This window comes from Limulus polyphemus, unplaced genomic scaffold (genome assembly GCF_000517525.1).
Source record: "Limulus polyphemus unplaced genomic scaffold, Limulus_polyphemus-2.1.2 Scaffold1383, whole genome shotgun sequence".
Lineage (NCBI taxonomy): Eukaryota > Metazoa > Arthropoda > Merostomata > Xiphosura > Limulidae > Limulus > Limulus polyphemus.
The window spans coordinates 208,136-222,526 of record NW_013666993.1 but is presented as its reverse complement, the minus strand read 5'-3'; the positions used below and the strand labels follow the sequence as shown (position 1 = coordinate 222,526).

Sequence of the window (14,391 nt, the reverse complement as noted above, 5' to 3'; positions counted from 1 at the left end):
TCTATTAATCTCAAGAAGAGCTAGAGGCACTGTATCAACTTGCCCCCGTAACAACTAGCCCCGGTCTCCCCTACTAAACGTAACATCTCTAAATCGCTTTTATAAATATAAAATATTGCAAATAGCATTTCCAAAACACTTCCCCAATAAAATACTGCAACATTTCCACAACATTTTCCAATAACACACTGCAAGCAATAATCTCCAATAAACAAGACTGCAAGGAACATCTCACAAACAAAGCAATGCAAGCAACATCTCCAAAACACCTACCAAACAAGGCAATGCAAGCAACAACTCCATAACACTTCCACAAGGCAATGCAAGCAACATCTCCATGCCACTTCCCAGAAAAGGTAATGCAAACAATATCCCTAAAACAATCCCCAGACAAAACAATACAAGCAACATCTCCAAAACCCTTCTCAAACAAGGCAATGCAGCAACAAGATGTTTCCAGCATCTCAAATTAATCTCTTGTTGTAACCATAAAGTAATCTCTACAAATGCTGATTTAGTGCCTCATCTTTAATCAACAAATCAAAGTTATCTTATAATATGGCTAATTTGGATAAAGCAAATAATGAGGAACAGAATGCAAAATTCTGTACTGTTGAATGTATTTCAACCGTAAGAAAGGTTGCAGAGTATGCTGTGAAGTTACGTATTATTTCATATCTCTACAAAAATTTATCCTCTGAAACTTAACGTGATCAATTCGTGTGTTAAATGTTATTATAAGAGTGACGATGGCATTACCGAAACATACAAGTTGACTTAAAATTATGAAAGTGAACCTAAAACAGCTCCACAACCGTATTAACAGAGATTTACAATCTGTGATAAATAGTTGATAGTCAGATATTACAAAACGTGTGCACTCAAGTGGCTCTGCGGCAATGTGAGGTTTATCACACTAAACATCGGGTATCGATGGAAACAGCACAAATATCCAACTGAGTAACTTCGGGCTTATCAATATACAAACAAACAGTACAACATGTTAGTTATGAAGCAATCCACGTAACATTTACAACCGTGTATATAGTCTCAGATGATTAAGGAACATTACTGTTTAGCAAAGCATATCCTGAAGAAAGATATAATATTTTTGTTTGGATTATTCTTCAGCAAATAAAATCAGCAAGTGCATGCGCTGTGGAAACTAGGATATCATATCGTTATTATCATCATAACAGTTTATACGCTCGATATTTGAACATTATTGTCGTTCCCTTTAAGTATCAGCAATACTGGTCCAAAGGTCTGAGTCACAATAAAGTGGCCCGGCATGGCCAAGTGGCTAGGACGTTTGACTAGCAATCTGAGGGTAGCGGGTTCGAATCCTCGTCCCACCAAACATGCTCGCCCTTTCAGCCGTGGGAGCATTATTACGTGACGGTCAATCCCACTATTCATTGGTAAAAGGGTAACCCAAGGGTTGGCGGTGGGTGGTGATGACACGCTGCTTTCCCTCTAGTCTTTCACTGCTAAATTAAGGAAGGCTAGAGCAGATAGCCTTTGTGTAGTTTTGCGCGAAATTCAACACAAACAAACAAAGACAATAATTATTTTACGAAAGGTGCCAAATCCAAGAAAATTGTATTGAGGGTTTATTTGTCATATATACATGTATATATACATAATATTGCAGTTGTGGACCGTCATTTTGGAGCATAAGAAACTGAACAATCAGTATTTTGTAGGTTATTCACAAGCCTTATATTTATGACTACTTTGATCAAGCATGAATGGTACCAGGTTTTTGTTGTTCTTGTTTTTAACTTTCAATCGGTATTTCCTTCTATTTCTGTTTCAAAACGCCCCTCAGTGGCACAGCGGTATGTCTGCAGACTTACAACGCTAGAAACCGGATCTCGATAACCGTGGCGGGCAGAGCACTGATAGCCCTTTGTGTAGCTTTGTTCTTAACTACAAACAAACAAATTGTTTCAAAATCTCCAACAATTGCAGTAGTTTAATCGGCTTGTCTTATTTTCAACTGGTATCACAAATTTTCAACTAAATTAGCACTGTAACTTTTGTCAGGGCATTTCATAATTTTTTTACCGCCAGCTTTTTTCTTCTTCTCTATCAAATACCTGTTTATTTATCAGGACACTATATTATTGTGCTGAAGTTCAAAGCAAACATCGTTCACTGGTCACTGCATGACAAACCAATGTAGCATTCGAGGGCACTCGTACGGGAAAGCCATTACCGTTTTAAACAAGAGTTCCAGAATTTCCTGACAGATAAGGATTTGGCAAGAGTGAGGATATATGCCTATGTCAATGAAGTGGTGGAAACGATGGACAAGATAACAAAGAAAATAAAATAGAGGCGACTGAACAGGAGTACAGACGATATGTATTTCAGTCTCTATGTATATGTGTGTGCTTATTCATACAGTTCTGCTGCTAAACTTTAAACGAAATCTACAAAAGAATCAACTCACTTAGCACTGCTGCTGATGAACCAAGGGACAGAACTCTCAATTGAACAACAGAACCCAAAAACAGCACTAACTAAACAATTTAGACTCAGAACGAATCCACATAACAGTTGCACGAGGTATATACGGGTTACAAAAATTTCTCTATCTAGTTCCATCACCCAATGTCATAAAACTTATAAGAAAAGCTTCAAGACAACTTTGATTTCTCGTGAGGATGTTGGGCTAATAACAACAACAAAAAAAAAAGTTCAACAATCTCATGCGAACGTAAAGCCAACCCAAGGTGGTGAGAATTAGCCTCAGCTGACATTCATAAGACGTTGCATAGTTAGAATCCGTCAGCTGGAGATTCCCGAAAGCAACTTAAGTCTAGAAATACGCACACATTTTTATAAGTTAGAATTAAAGTTAAAATGTAACGTGTTTGATAATTTGCATATCACACCTCGATATTGAGAGGCTATTGCTTCATATTATCATTATATTTTGACAACACCTCCCATTCCTGGGGCAGTAAAAACACCCCCAAACCGTTAAAGACCCACCTCCATGTTTCACTGTTTTGCATATTTTCAATAATGTTCTACCCGCTTTTGAAGTAACTTAATATCGACAGAGATGGCTGGACATCCGTTAAGATACTGTAATGTGGGTTCAAACTTACGACATGATAGTAGACTTACAAGGCATTCATTTTCTCTTTTTTATTCCAGAATTATTAGGATTGAATTTTCATTGTCCTATAAAACAGATCGGTAGTTACCAGGGAGGAAACTGTATATTCAAATCCTTGATGGGTGAAGAGTTGGGAATTTACAAATAATACTATTCCGAGATATTTAGTACATTTTTGGGAGCATTCATTGTTCACATTCGACCTTTCTGTTTCGACCAACTTTTTGTTCATGTTATGCATATTTACACTGTTGGTTAAAGCTGTGAACTGGTATACTTCATACGTTATAAAATTCTACTGAATTACATTTTTGTAGAATTAACGGACATTTTCTAGCTCTCATATTACACGTATTAATATATTTATATGTAATAATGCTTCATTTGCGCTTGTATTTTAATCCTGACATTTAATGAATTCAACCTTCCTGCCCTCTCTACTTATATATATATATATATATATATATATATGACACATACACACAAACATGCATATAGATGTTAGACACACATATTTATATACGTGTGTTTGTTTGTAGTTATGCACAAACCTACACAATGGGCTATCTGTGCTCTGCCCACCACGGGTATCGAAACCCTGTTTCTAGCGTTGTAAGTCCGCAGACATACCGCTTTGCCACTAGGGGGATATAAACATGTGTAACCAACACTAACAGTCTACGTGATACGTCAGACGATGTACGTTTACAAATTGTAATGCTAAAAACGTTTTTATCTTATTTGCCACATTTAGTGCATGTTCCCAAACTTCAGGTAAATTATCACCATTTTATCTTATTACACTCATAATTCCACAGCCATCACAACTATATGGTTTTCTTCTTGTTTTTATCCCAACCTCTTCGCTTTGCCAGGTTGTTATTGTTACCACTATGTAATTCCTTTACTGATATGAAAAGGATTTCAATGATGGAGATGCATAGCAGAAAATAATGAACTATCGATTTCTTAACATATTTCAGGGGATTATATATTTAGGGTTACCAGACATCCCAGTAAAACTGGGATCGTCTCCATTTTAAGTCTTTTATATTATTTTATCCCGATCAGAAACAGTAAAATTATTAGATTATCTCAGTTTCTCTGTACCTTAATATAAGTTCGATATGTACGCGGTTATATTAATAGCTAACGTTCATCAAAACTCCTCTAACTTTATGTTTATATAAGCTCCGAAAAATTATCCTAGTGACAACTGTCTAATGTCTCTATATATCTCGGCTAAGCGGTGTCAGGTGCTTAGCATATCTATCTATATAAGCTGTAGTCATCCGTCGTTGGATATAGCTCCCCGTCAGACCACTCCAGTATTTGCTATTTTTAGCATACCGTGTCCATCTGATTCCTGCTTCCGACACTATATCGTTCCTCCATCTTCTCTTTTTCCTTCCCTTAGATCTTTTCTCTGTCCTAGGTTGCCATTACATTGTTATTAAGTTCCACCTATTATCAGAATACCTTGCTACATGCCCAGCCCATTTCCATTTAGTTCTTAGAATGAACCTTACTGCATCTATTTTGTTTGTTGTTTTTCTTATTCTCTCATTTCTCCATCTGTCTTGTAGTGTTATATGAAGTATTTTTCTTTCCATAGCTCTTTGTGTGGTTTCTATCTTTTTCCTTATCTCTTTTGTTAGTGGCCATGTTTGACAGCCATATGTTAAGGTTGGTAGTACACACTGATCCATTACCTTTTTTTTCAAAGTACTGGGGATATCTTAGCATACCGGACTGTAAATCGCAAGGTCCAAAGTTCGACACGCAAGTTGACGCTGAACACATTCCGCACTTTAGACTGTGGATCGTTATAACTGTAACTACCATATCCAATATTAAGTTAAGAGTAGCCATGTAGGCGGCGGGTACTTCTGACTGATTGTTCTCGCTCTGATTAATAGTACCATACAATGGATGGTTTTGGATGAACCACAGGGGGTATATAACCTGGACATTTACCTTCTGTCTCATAAAGTGCCGTTCAGTTTAAAAACACTAAAGATATCTACATTTGTACGTTAATATATAACAACAGCATACCAGTTTTACACGTAACACTATTGACATTAATATCTCACACATATCATTTTCGATAAACACAATGTCAGAAACATCAACTTGGTAATAATTGATTTGTCTCTATCTGCCAAAGTAATCACATCTAACGCATATCTTGCAGACAAGAAGAACACAGAAATATTATCCTCAGATAAGTAAAATAATCAGGTAATCAGCTTACAAGGAATGTAGCTACCGAAAAATGTAAGGTTTCAATAATTTATAGTTTATGCATGATACATTATTTATGCGTAAGTCTGTCTTGACTTTTTGAGCATTATTTTCAAAAGTATCAAATGAAACTTGATTCTGATAGACATGGCATTATAATTTTCTATAAAAGCCGCTCATAGAGGAATAATTGCATTTTGCATGCAAATTTTCATATGCTTAGGTAGTGTCGACGCCACATTTGTTCATGAACGACATATTTATCACCTATATATTTAGTTCTGGCGAATTTTCGACAGTTGTTGTTATACAAATGGCTTATATAAATAATGTTCCGACGACTACCGTGTTTGTTATGTCCTAGTCGGCATGATGAGATCTGTATTGATTGAAACGCGTCGTCAGCAATGGATATGGCGGACAGAGTATGATTGAAATACTATTATACAATCCTTCTTCTTCTGTAAAAACGCTAAAGGACTAAATAAAGAATGGGGTGTTAACAAATTAATTGTAATTAGGCTTTGCCAGTTTAGAAAAGGTGTTCACACCATAACAAGAAGCAAACATAATTCCAATAAAATGTACTTGATCGGAAAACAGTTTTAAACGATCCTGCTTGTGCAGATAATCCTATGCAGAACCTATGAGACAAATATTTAGACAGGGGATTAACTGTTTTGTCTATATTTCTATTGATATTCAAAATAGAATAGAAAAAGAAGAAAAAATAATAATAAAACAGTACGAATAAATAGAAACAAATACACATAACAAAAAACGAATACATTCTCACACAAAATTCACTGCCCACTCTCATGCCATATATATTGTCCTCCCATACAAAAAAATCATCACTTCACGAAAAGAGGGCATAACCCTCTGATGGCTCGCCAGCCTCCTGCTGGAATGAAATCGCGTTAAAACAGTTTTGAATTCTGAGGGACAGCAATATATTCAAACGTTAGAGGAAATTTGCCAAGCCGTCGGTGAGGAATTTAAATTTCAGGTAATTTACAAGGAAATAGAGAAACATCTCAAATTGAACTGGTTGAGCTTTACTGAATGAGAGCACCCTAATACAGTTACCAATGTCGAGAAGTTCTGAAGTTGACTGAACGAAATTCTCAAAACCATGTTTGTTTGTTTTTGCCAATATAGGAGGTCTTACAGTCTCCACACGTGTAAAGATAGACAAGCCTTATTGTTCTTGGCTTGTCTATCGTTACACGTGTGGAGACTGTAAGGCCTCCTATATTGGCAAAACCAAACGCCATTTAAAAGTCAGAGCCTATGAACATATGGGAATTTCCATGTTTATTTGTTTTTGCACGTGTAACTAAACGATAAGCGTGACTTTATTTGTTAATTCCAGAATTGATTTAAACTGCAAATTGTGATATTGAAATGACAACTCCATTTAATCGTTTATTTATTTGAAAACATACGATGCAATATATCCGGCAATTGTAAACCTTGTTTTTTTAACGTCAGTACTTCCTTATGATTCTATATTCCTATTTTACATTCATTTACACTGATTTAGCCAATGTATAAAAACGTTGTTTTCAGTTTATTAATATATTTAATGGAAAAGCAAAAATAAGCTGTTTCTCTCACTCTCTACGGTTTGACCTCCCAGTGGCATGTCTGAGGACTTACAGCGCTAAAAACCGGGTTCCGATACCCGCGGTGGGCAGAGCACAGATAGCCCATTGTGTTGCTTTGTGTTCAACTAGAAACAAACAAACTCTACGTTTTGATAACAATTTAGAAATGCGACTGCGCAGCATCATCTGGTAAGAAAAAAAACGTATTAGGAAAATATCGAAATAGCTGTATACGAATTTTACTGAAAGTTTTACTGTTGGTGATATTATGTTTTCATAGAGCGAAACAATAAGTGACTTTAAATAACATAATAAAAAAAGGAGGAGATAGTCAGAGATATTTTACCTTTTTGAATACACCTAAAATCTACTATATCAAATGTTCAGCTCATGTCAACAGTTTAACCAGTTTAGTGACTCCCCCTCCCTCACACAAATACATCCTAATTATCACCGTTTCGATGAAATATAAATTTGTTTCAAAACATTTGACACAACTAACCAAATGTAGTTCACAGTCAATTCAGTATTTTATGTTTATAACAATTTTTTTAAAACTTATTTTAACTTGAATACAAAAAATAGAAATGTAGATTTTAATGGTCATAACCCAAGTATAGATTAACAAACAATGTTTTCACGATAGCTACGGGCAAAGTCTGGCATTATATCACAGCCACTGGTAGAACTGAACGAATCATTTTTCACGAGAGCTGTGGATAAAGTCCGGGGTCACCGTCATCTATGGTCTTATGGAACGCTGTCAGATACTTCAGTATGATGGTAATATTGCAAACCAAGCCAACGTAAAGAGCAGATGAAAAAAAAATAAAGTAGAAAGAGAATTATTTGAATGTTTTTACTTTTTTGATGCAAAAAAGTTGTTTGTACTTCAAACAGAATTTTTAGAGTAACAAAATTAACAAAAAGTTTAATTACTTTACCCCCCCCCCATAAAAAAGAAAACAAAAAACAAACACCACAAAGCTAATAAACGACCGTTTCGTTGTCTTATGCAACTGTGTGACTTCGAAGTCTTTATAGCTATATTTTCACAGAGTGACAGAGGAGACTATCAGACGTGGTTTACTTTCTATAACTGATCTTTCTGATTGGGCTCATTCACTAGTCACCTCTGTTTGTATCCTTAAAATATAGTGTTACTGAATTTTTTATCTAACGATGACGCCTACGTGACATACACACTATACTTGTTTACCATTAGGAATCGACTGGTATTTAAATATACACAGTCTTTAATAACGTGCCACAAGACCTTGCTCAGTTCTCTGGGGTCACAGCTATCAGCGGCGCTTAGCATCCTAGAATTTCAAAATGTTATCCCATGCTCATAACTCTAAATGATATAATACTAATTAAACAAAAATCAATATTTTATTAACTAATATTTTGGGGAGTAAAAGGAGCCTACAGCTATAATTGCTTAGCATGACAGTGTTATGCTACCTCGACTGTTTTAGAATCCATGTTTAAAACTACACGTTAAAATATAAGTTTAAACTGCCACAATACAGTAGTACATTATTATTGCATCGATATAACAATAGCAGCTCGCGGAAACATTATCGAAGTGCTTGTTGCGCTGACAGAAACAGCAGTTTTCCTTGATGTAACTGTTGCATTTATGTTTCTATGCATCTACTATGTTCATCCGAATGATCCCGTCGTTATATTCCGCAGCTCTCTTATTGCTTCACTTACGTCTGAGTTAGTTGTATCAAATGTCTCGTCACGCGGTCTGATTCACACCGTCTAATCAGAACTATAGGCATAGCTGCGTTTACGCAGACCTTTATTTCTTGCGGATGTTTATTTACAAAATGGAGGAACACGTTGTAGATGCGATAAAATTTTTGAGAAAAAAAAGGATCTTCAAGCACGTGTGTTATTCATCTATGCTCATTACACACTCTATTTACTCAACTGTGAAAATTTCCCAAAGACAGCGATAGCTTTTGCCACCATTGTTTTTTCGGTGAAATCCACCTACAATTCACAGACCTAACGTTTCCGGTTTGATAAATTTTAAAATACAGCACATTCAGATGTTAATGATACAACTCGAGAACAATGGAATATAATGACTGGATTATTCGGGTTACTAATACGCAGTAACTCGAATAATACAGTTCACATTGTCAAATCAAAAATTCTATAACTTTCATTTGTTTTACCACACTCTTGGTCACAGATATTTATTTCCAAGCTCCTTCTTGGATCGTTATGATCGTGCATGAGCCAAGACAGTGGCCGATACTTGTAAACATATTTTGATTGTCATCATCACCTGCCGCTACTCTTTTACCAACGAATAGTGGGATTGACAATCACATTATATCGCCCACACGGCTGAATGAGCGACCATATTTGGTGGGACGGGGATTCGAACCCGCGACACTCAGATTGTGAGTGAAGCGCCCTAACCACCTGACTATGCCGGGCCATTTAGGAAATTAAATCAGAACTATAGAACTGTAGAACCCAAGACATTTATATGATTTTCTTGAAATTGTTTTGATAAAAAACAGAAGTATAACATACATTATTAGTATATATATATAAAGTAAAGAAAAACATTTCAAAAAGGAAGTAAGTGTAAGGATGGCTGATATCAATCCTTCGAAAACAATGCAAACAAGATAGTAAGAATTACATTTGCATCATCCCTACATAATAGCACAGGCAAGAATTAACATATAGCAATGTTTATAACTATTCAATCACAACTGAGTTTAATTTACCCTATTTCTGCTACCTCCACTGTCTTGCTTGCATTGTTTTTGAAGAATTGATATTAGCCATCCCTACATTTACTACCTTTTTTGAAACTTTTTTTCATTATTTGTTTGCTTGTTGTTGTTTTTAATGCAGTGTTTCAATAGGAAGGATATATTTTTAACCAAGTTTTAAATACAATGAGGTTCCAACTATTATATTTATTGTTTATCTGTTTTTCGCTGGTAATTCCTGTTTCACCCTGTACGTAAGCATTTTAAAGTAACATAATATTAATGAAAGAAAACTAACTTTAAGGGATAATGATACAATCGCTTATACTAGAATTATGATTTTTTAAAGTTACTACTCGTTAATAATACTTATAAAAGCGGATACTTCGTTTGAAACTATGTCACCTCAGTGGAATTGGTTGTTTTGGTTTTTGGGTTATCATGTAATACAAAAATAGAAGAAAGAACAACAAGAAATTCAAACTTTCTGCTATATCTATAGACATTCCCAGAACTTGTGACCCAGTCATTACATAGATATTGTTATAAAAGGAAGCACTGTATAGTATTGTAAAGTTCTAATCACCTACTGAGGATATATTTAAAATACCATTTCGATTAACAATCCGGGCCATCCTTACATGGCCTGCCTGATATTTGTGCGTGTGCTAAATTATCAACCATCTTTCAAGCACAGCTGCAGGATCAAACATGGTCTAGTAGTTAGGGCACTTGATTCGCAACCTGAAGGTCACGGGTTTGAATCCCGTTCCTGAACATACTCGCCCTTTAAGCCATAGAGTTGTTATAATGTTCCGGTCAATCTACAATTCGTTGATAAAGAGCAGCCCAAGAGTTAGCGGTGGGTGATGTGGACTAATTACATTCCCTCTAGTCTATCACTTAAAAACTATTAACGGCTAGCGCAGATAGCCTTCGAGTAGTTTTACGCGAAATTCAAAACAAACCAACAAAAGCTTTTTCAATTTCTAGCTTTTCTTGTTGGTATATCACATATACAAATGCCAAAGTTGAATGGAGAATCCTATAATAAATATGTAGCTCTTTTCCAATTGTTGTGTTAGTCAAAAAAACATGATTCACGTAATTAGCCAGTACATATTTTTAAAAGGTTTTCCTCTTTATTAAACTATAGAAACAAATGCTGAACACAGAACACTGAGATCTAACAGGCTATCAAAAATAAAACACAAATGTCTTTTAACATTAAACTCCATATACAGACCCTACTGATGTATCTGCTCTTTTCATTAACGTATTTGTAAACGTTAAAAATGACTTTAGAATCTTATAATTACACCGAAAACCTCTCTCATACTTCGCGATATATGATAATTATGTTTTAAAGATTTTCTACCCTAAACGCAAAACATACAAAAACAAATACTTATTACTATTATTATAGTATATATACATTTTCTTGAAGTCCTGAATTTTTGAAGGTAAACAACTAATGAAGTAAAAAACCAAACTTCACAATTAAAGTATCTTTGTTAGTTCCATCGACGAAATTCTAAACTCTTCGAATTATATTTTATTCCATGCAATAGTACAACTTGTAAGCGCATCTTTAAATACAGGGAATGATAATCAAATATCTTTGCATAACCCCGACATTTGCTTAGTAGAAATTAAAAATTGATTTTTTTTGCTCCAACTTAAAAGCCACAATATTTTTGTTTGTAAATGTGGCCTAAAGAACTGTCCAAAACTTGTGTTGTTGATGTGAATACTAGTTTTAATTCTTTGTAATTTTGTACTACAGTTCGTAATATGGTGATGATAATTCCTAAGTAAACATATTTCATAAGTAGTTTTTTAAATCGTAATCACTAACAAGATTAAATATATACTATATCTTGATCTAAACTTGCTTTATCCATCAATATTAGAACTATTTTGTACTCTTATGATACGACTTTATGCAATGGTTAATCCTACGCTAAACATAAAATCAAATACGTAATTTGCAAATATATATATATATTCGCATACTTATCCTAAATGTAAAATATACTAATTTTCATTAGTTACTCATAATCGTTGTAAGCCCTTTGTTCAATATTAGTAGTCTAACAACTAGAAACAACAGTGCAGAAGTACACTGTTTCCTTTTTACTTTTGAAAATTTGACACCTGAAGAGACTAACATCAAGATGTGATATAATATCTAATGCTTGTGAATGTACATAACCATTCAATATTTATTTGGTTACGTCTAAACATTTAAGCCTAATAACATTCTAAACAGCATACAAACCTTCCATCCAGCAGAGCTGTTACTGTCCCCTTTATCACTGAAATACGGCACATTTCGCACCATCCAGTCGTATATTTGAGAGAGGGTCAATCGTTTATCTGTTGAATTCTGAATAGCTTGAGTAATGAGTTCTGCGTACGACATATTACCCCATGCATTGCGGCGTGTTGAACTCTTCTTGGGCAGCTGACCTCCAATTGTGGCATCAGAATGAGGTGAACCTTGTCCCTGTTCACTGACCTTTGTCGTTCCTCCAGATTTTTCCTCTTCTTTTTCACTGAAGTTATCAGGGCGAGGTAAAGGCCATGTATTTGAACGCGCCCGAAATTCCCCTTGTTCTTCAAAAGTGGGTTCACTTTCTAGTATCTCCATTGTAAATTTAATATTAAAAACTATTCAAAATACTCTTGTTAACGTGACTGAAATACATTTGAAACCAACAAAATAATCTAAATAAAACAGGTTAATTATTGCACATTTTTACATTAAATAATGTTTGATCTATGCCTATATTATGCTTGTACAAGTTATAGTTTAACTGTTAATATTAGGAAAAATGATAGAATACCCTTGATGTAACCTGCCATATAAGTGCGTGGTGACTATTACATGATGAGGATGTATAAAACTTCACTTGAGAGTTACATTTCATTGCGCAATGTCGTCATAGTCAAACTGATTACAAAATTTGGCCTTGAGAATTGAATCCAAACATAGCACACACACACAAAAAGGCTTACGTTCGTTCCACTACACAGTTGTGGCGTGACTGTGTCGGATCACGATGATAAAACTTTACAAGACCCAGTATCATAATTTATCATTATTACTCAAGCAATATGGTAACACAGTCATCTGTAGTCTTTAGGGAATTTCTACTCGCAAATTAATGCCAGCAGGGGGCAGAAGACCACTCAAACACGGCAGCGTAGCCAGTTTTAACTTGCGTGCCTCCAACACCAGGTTAACACAAACGTTTAAAATACACGTTGTCGTGAAGGAATTTCCAATATTTTGAAAGTGTTAAGGATTAGTAGTTATTCTTACCTAGCGATACAAACGATGGAACATATGGTAAATTGGCTTAACAATAAATCTGACCTCATACTGTGCCCAAACTATATAAAAAGTATAGCTTCGAGAACATCGTGGCAAAATTCACAGCGCACGGCACCTTCAGCACAACATCATGCACTTTGTGGCGTCTATGACGTCACATTAGGCGTTGCTCTTATTGGCCAATTTCATAGTACACGTGCTACGCCGTGGTGAATCACTGCTCATTCACTTGAAATGTTATGTGCATTTTCTGAATCGCTTATTTACGATTGCTTAATTTGCTATTTGTTTTGTAGAAGATAAACAGAACAAAAGTGCGAAAAAGGCAATAGCAAAGTGGCAAAGTAGCCATAAAAATGGTTTAGTATGTGTAAATTTACAAGCGAATACGTGACAATAAACATACGGTTTGTCACCTTTAGTTACAACTAGAGCAATAAGTAATTATCATTAATCATACTTAATTCCCTATAACAGTCGTTAACCATGTAAAATCAGCTAAGGTATATTATGCTCTAGACAGTTATAAAAAAACGTATTAACACATCGATTAGTAGTAATATCAAACGGTTAGAGCAGAATGTGTGGTAATGCAAGTGCTGGAACTTTAAACACACAAAAGAGCCCAAATATAACAGGAACATCCCTAGATTTTTGTAAAAAGGAGCACAGTCAGAAATTCCTAATGTTCAAGGAAAGTTAGATTACAGCTCAATCTTTGATTCCATAAACTGTTATAAATCTCTGTTTTCTGTGATAAAGATGATAAAAAAATTACTTTCACGGTTTTGCATACCTCGGAATCAATATAAGCACGTCATTAATCAACCACAAGCTATATTTTAAGTGTGCAGTAGAGTCGTGCCAAATACCAACAGCCAGACTTGTAACGATTGTTTGTTTGTTTGGAATTAAGCACAAAGCTACACAATGGGCTATCTGTGCTCTGCCCACCACGGGTATCGAAACCCGGTTTCTAGCGTTGTAAGTCCGTAGACATACCGCTGTGCCACTGGGGGCTAGACTTATAACGAACTCTGATTCCATTCAAGTTGCACACAGATAACAATGCCCTATCCAATATTATAATGCGACAAGTGGACTAATGATTAATTACTTTTGATATTCATTCATTTAAACATATATGTAGGAAGGCAATGCTGAAAATCACATAAAATCCAAGTATATTTCTAAAACAATTCTCACGTTTTGTGGCTAAATTTACTAACAAGTACAGTAATAGTAGGATAGTACGGGGGTCACTGAACAAAAATTGAGCGGTGGAAGTGTTGTGAATCTTAAATGTTTACT

At 35.2% G+C, this 14,391-nt stretch overlaps 1 protein-coding gene across 1 annotated transcript in view; it reads right to left on the bottom strand.

The window, feature by feature from the left end:
- Window positions 1-13,194, bottom strand: part of LOC106463349 (forkhead box protein O-like) — a 31,112-nt gene extending 17,918 nt beyond the window's left edge. Inside the window, exon 1 of the mRNA XM_013923372.2 lies at window positions 12,022-13,194. Within this exon, the coding sequence (XP_013778826.1) occupies window positions 12,022-12,393 (372 nt within the window). The 5' untranslated portion in view covers window positions 12,394-13,194. The remainder of the gene's footprint in view (window positions 1-12,021) is intronic.
- Window positions 13,195-14,391: the final 1,197 nt, after the last annotated feature.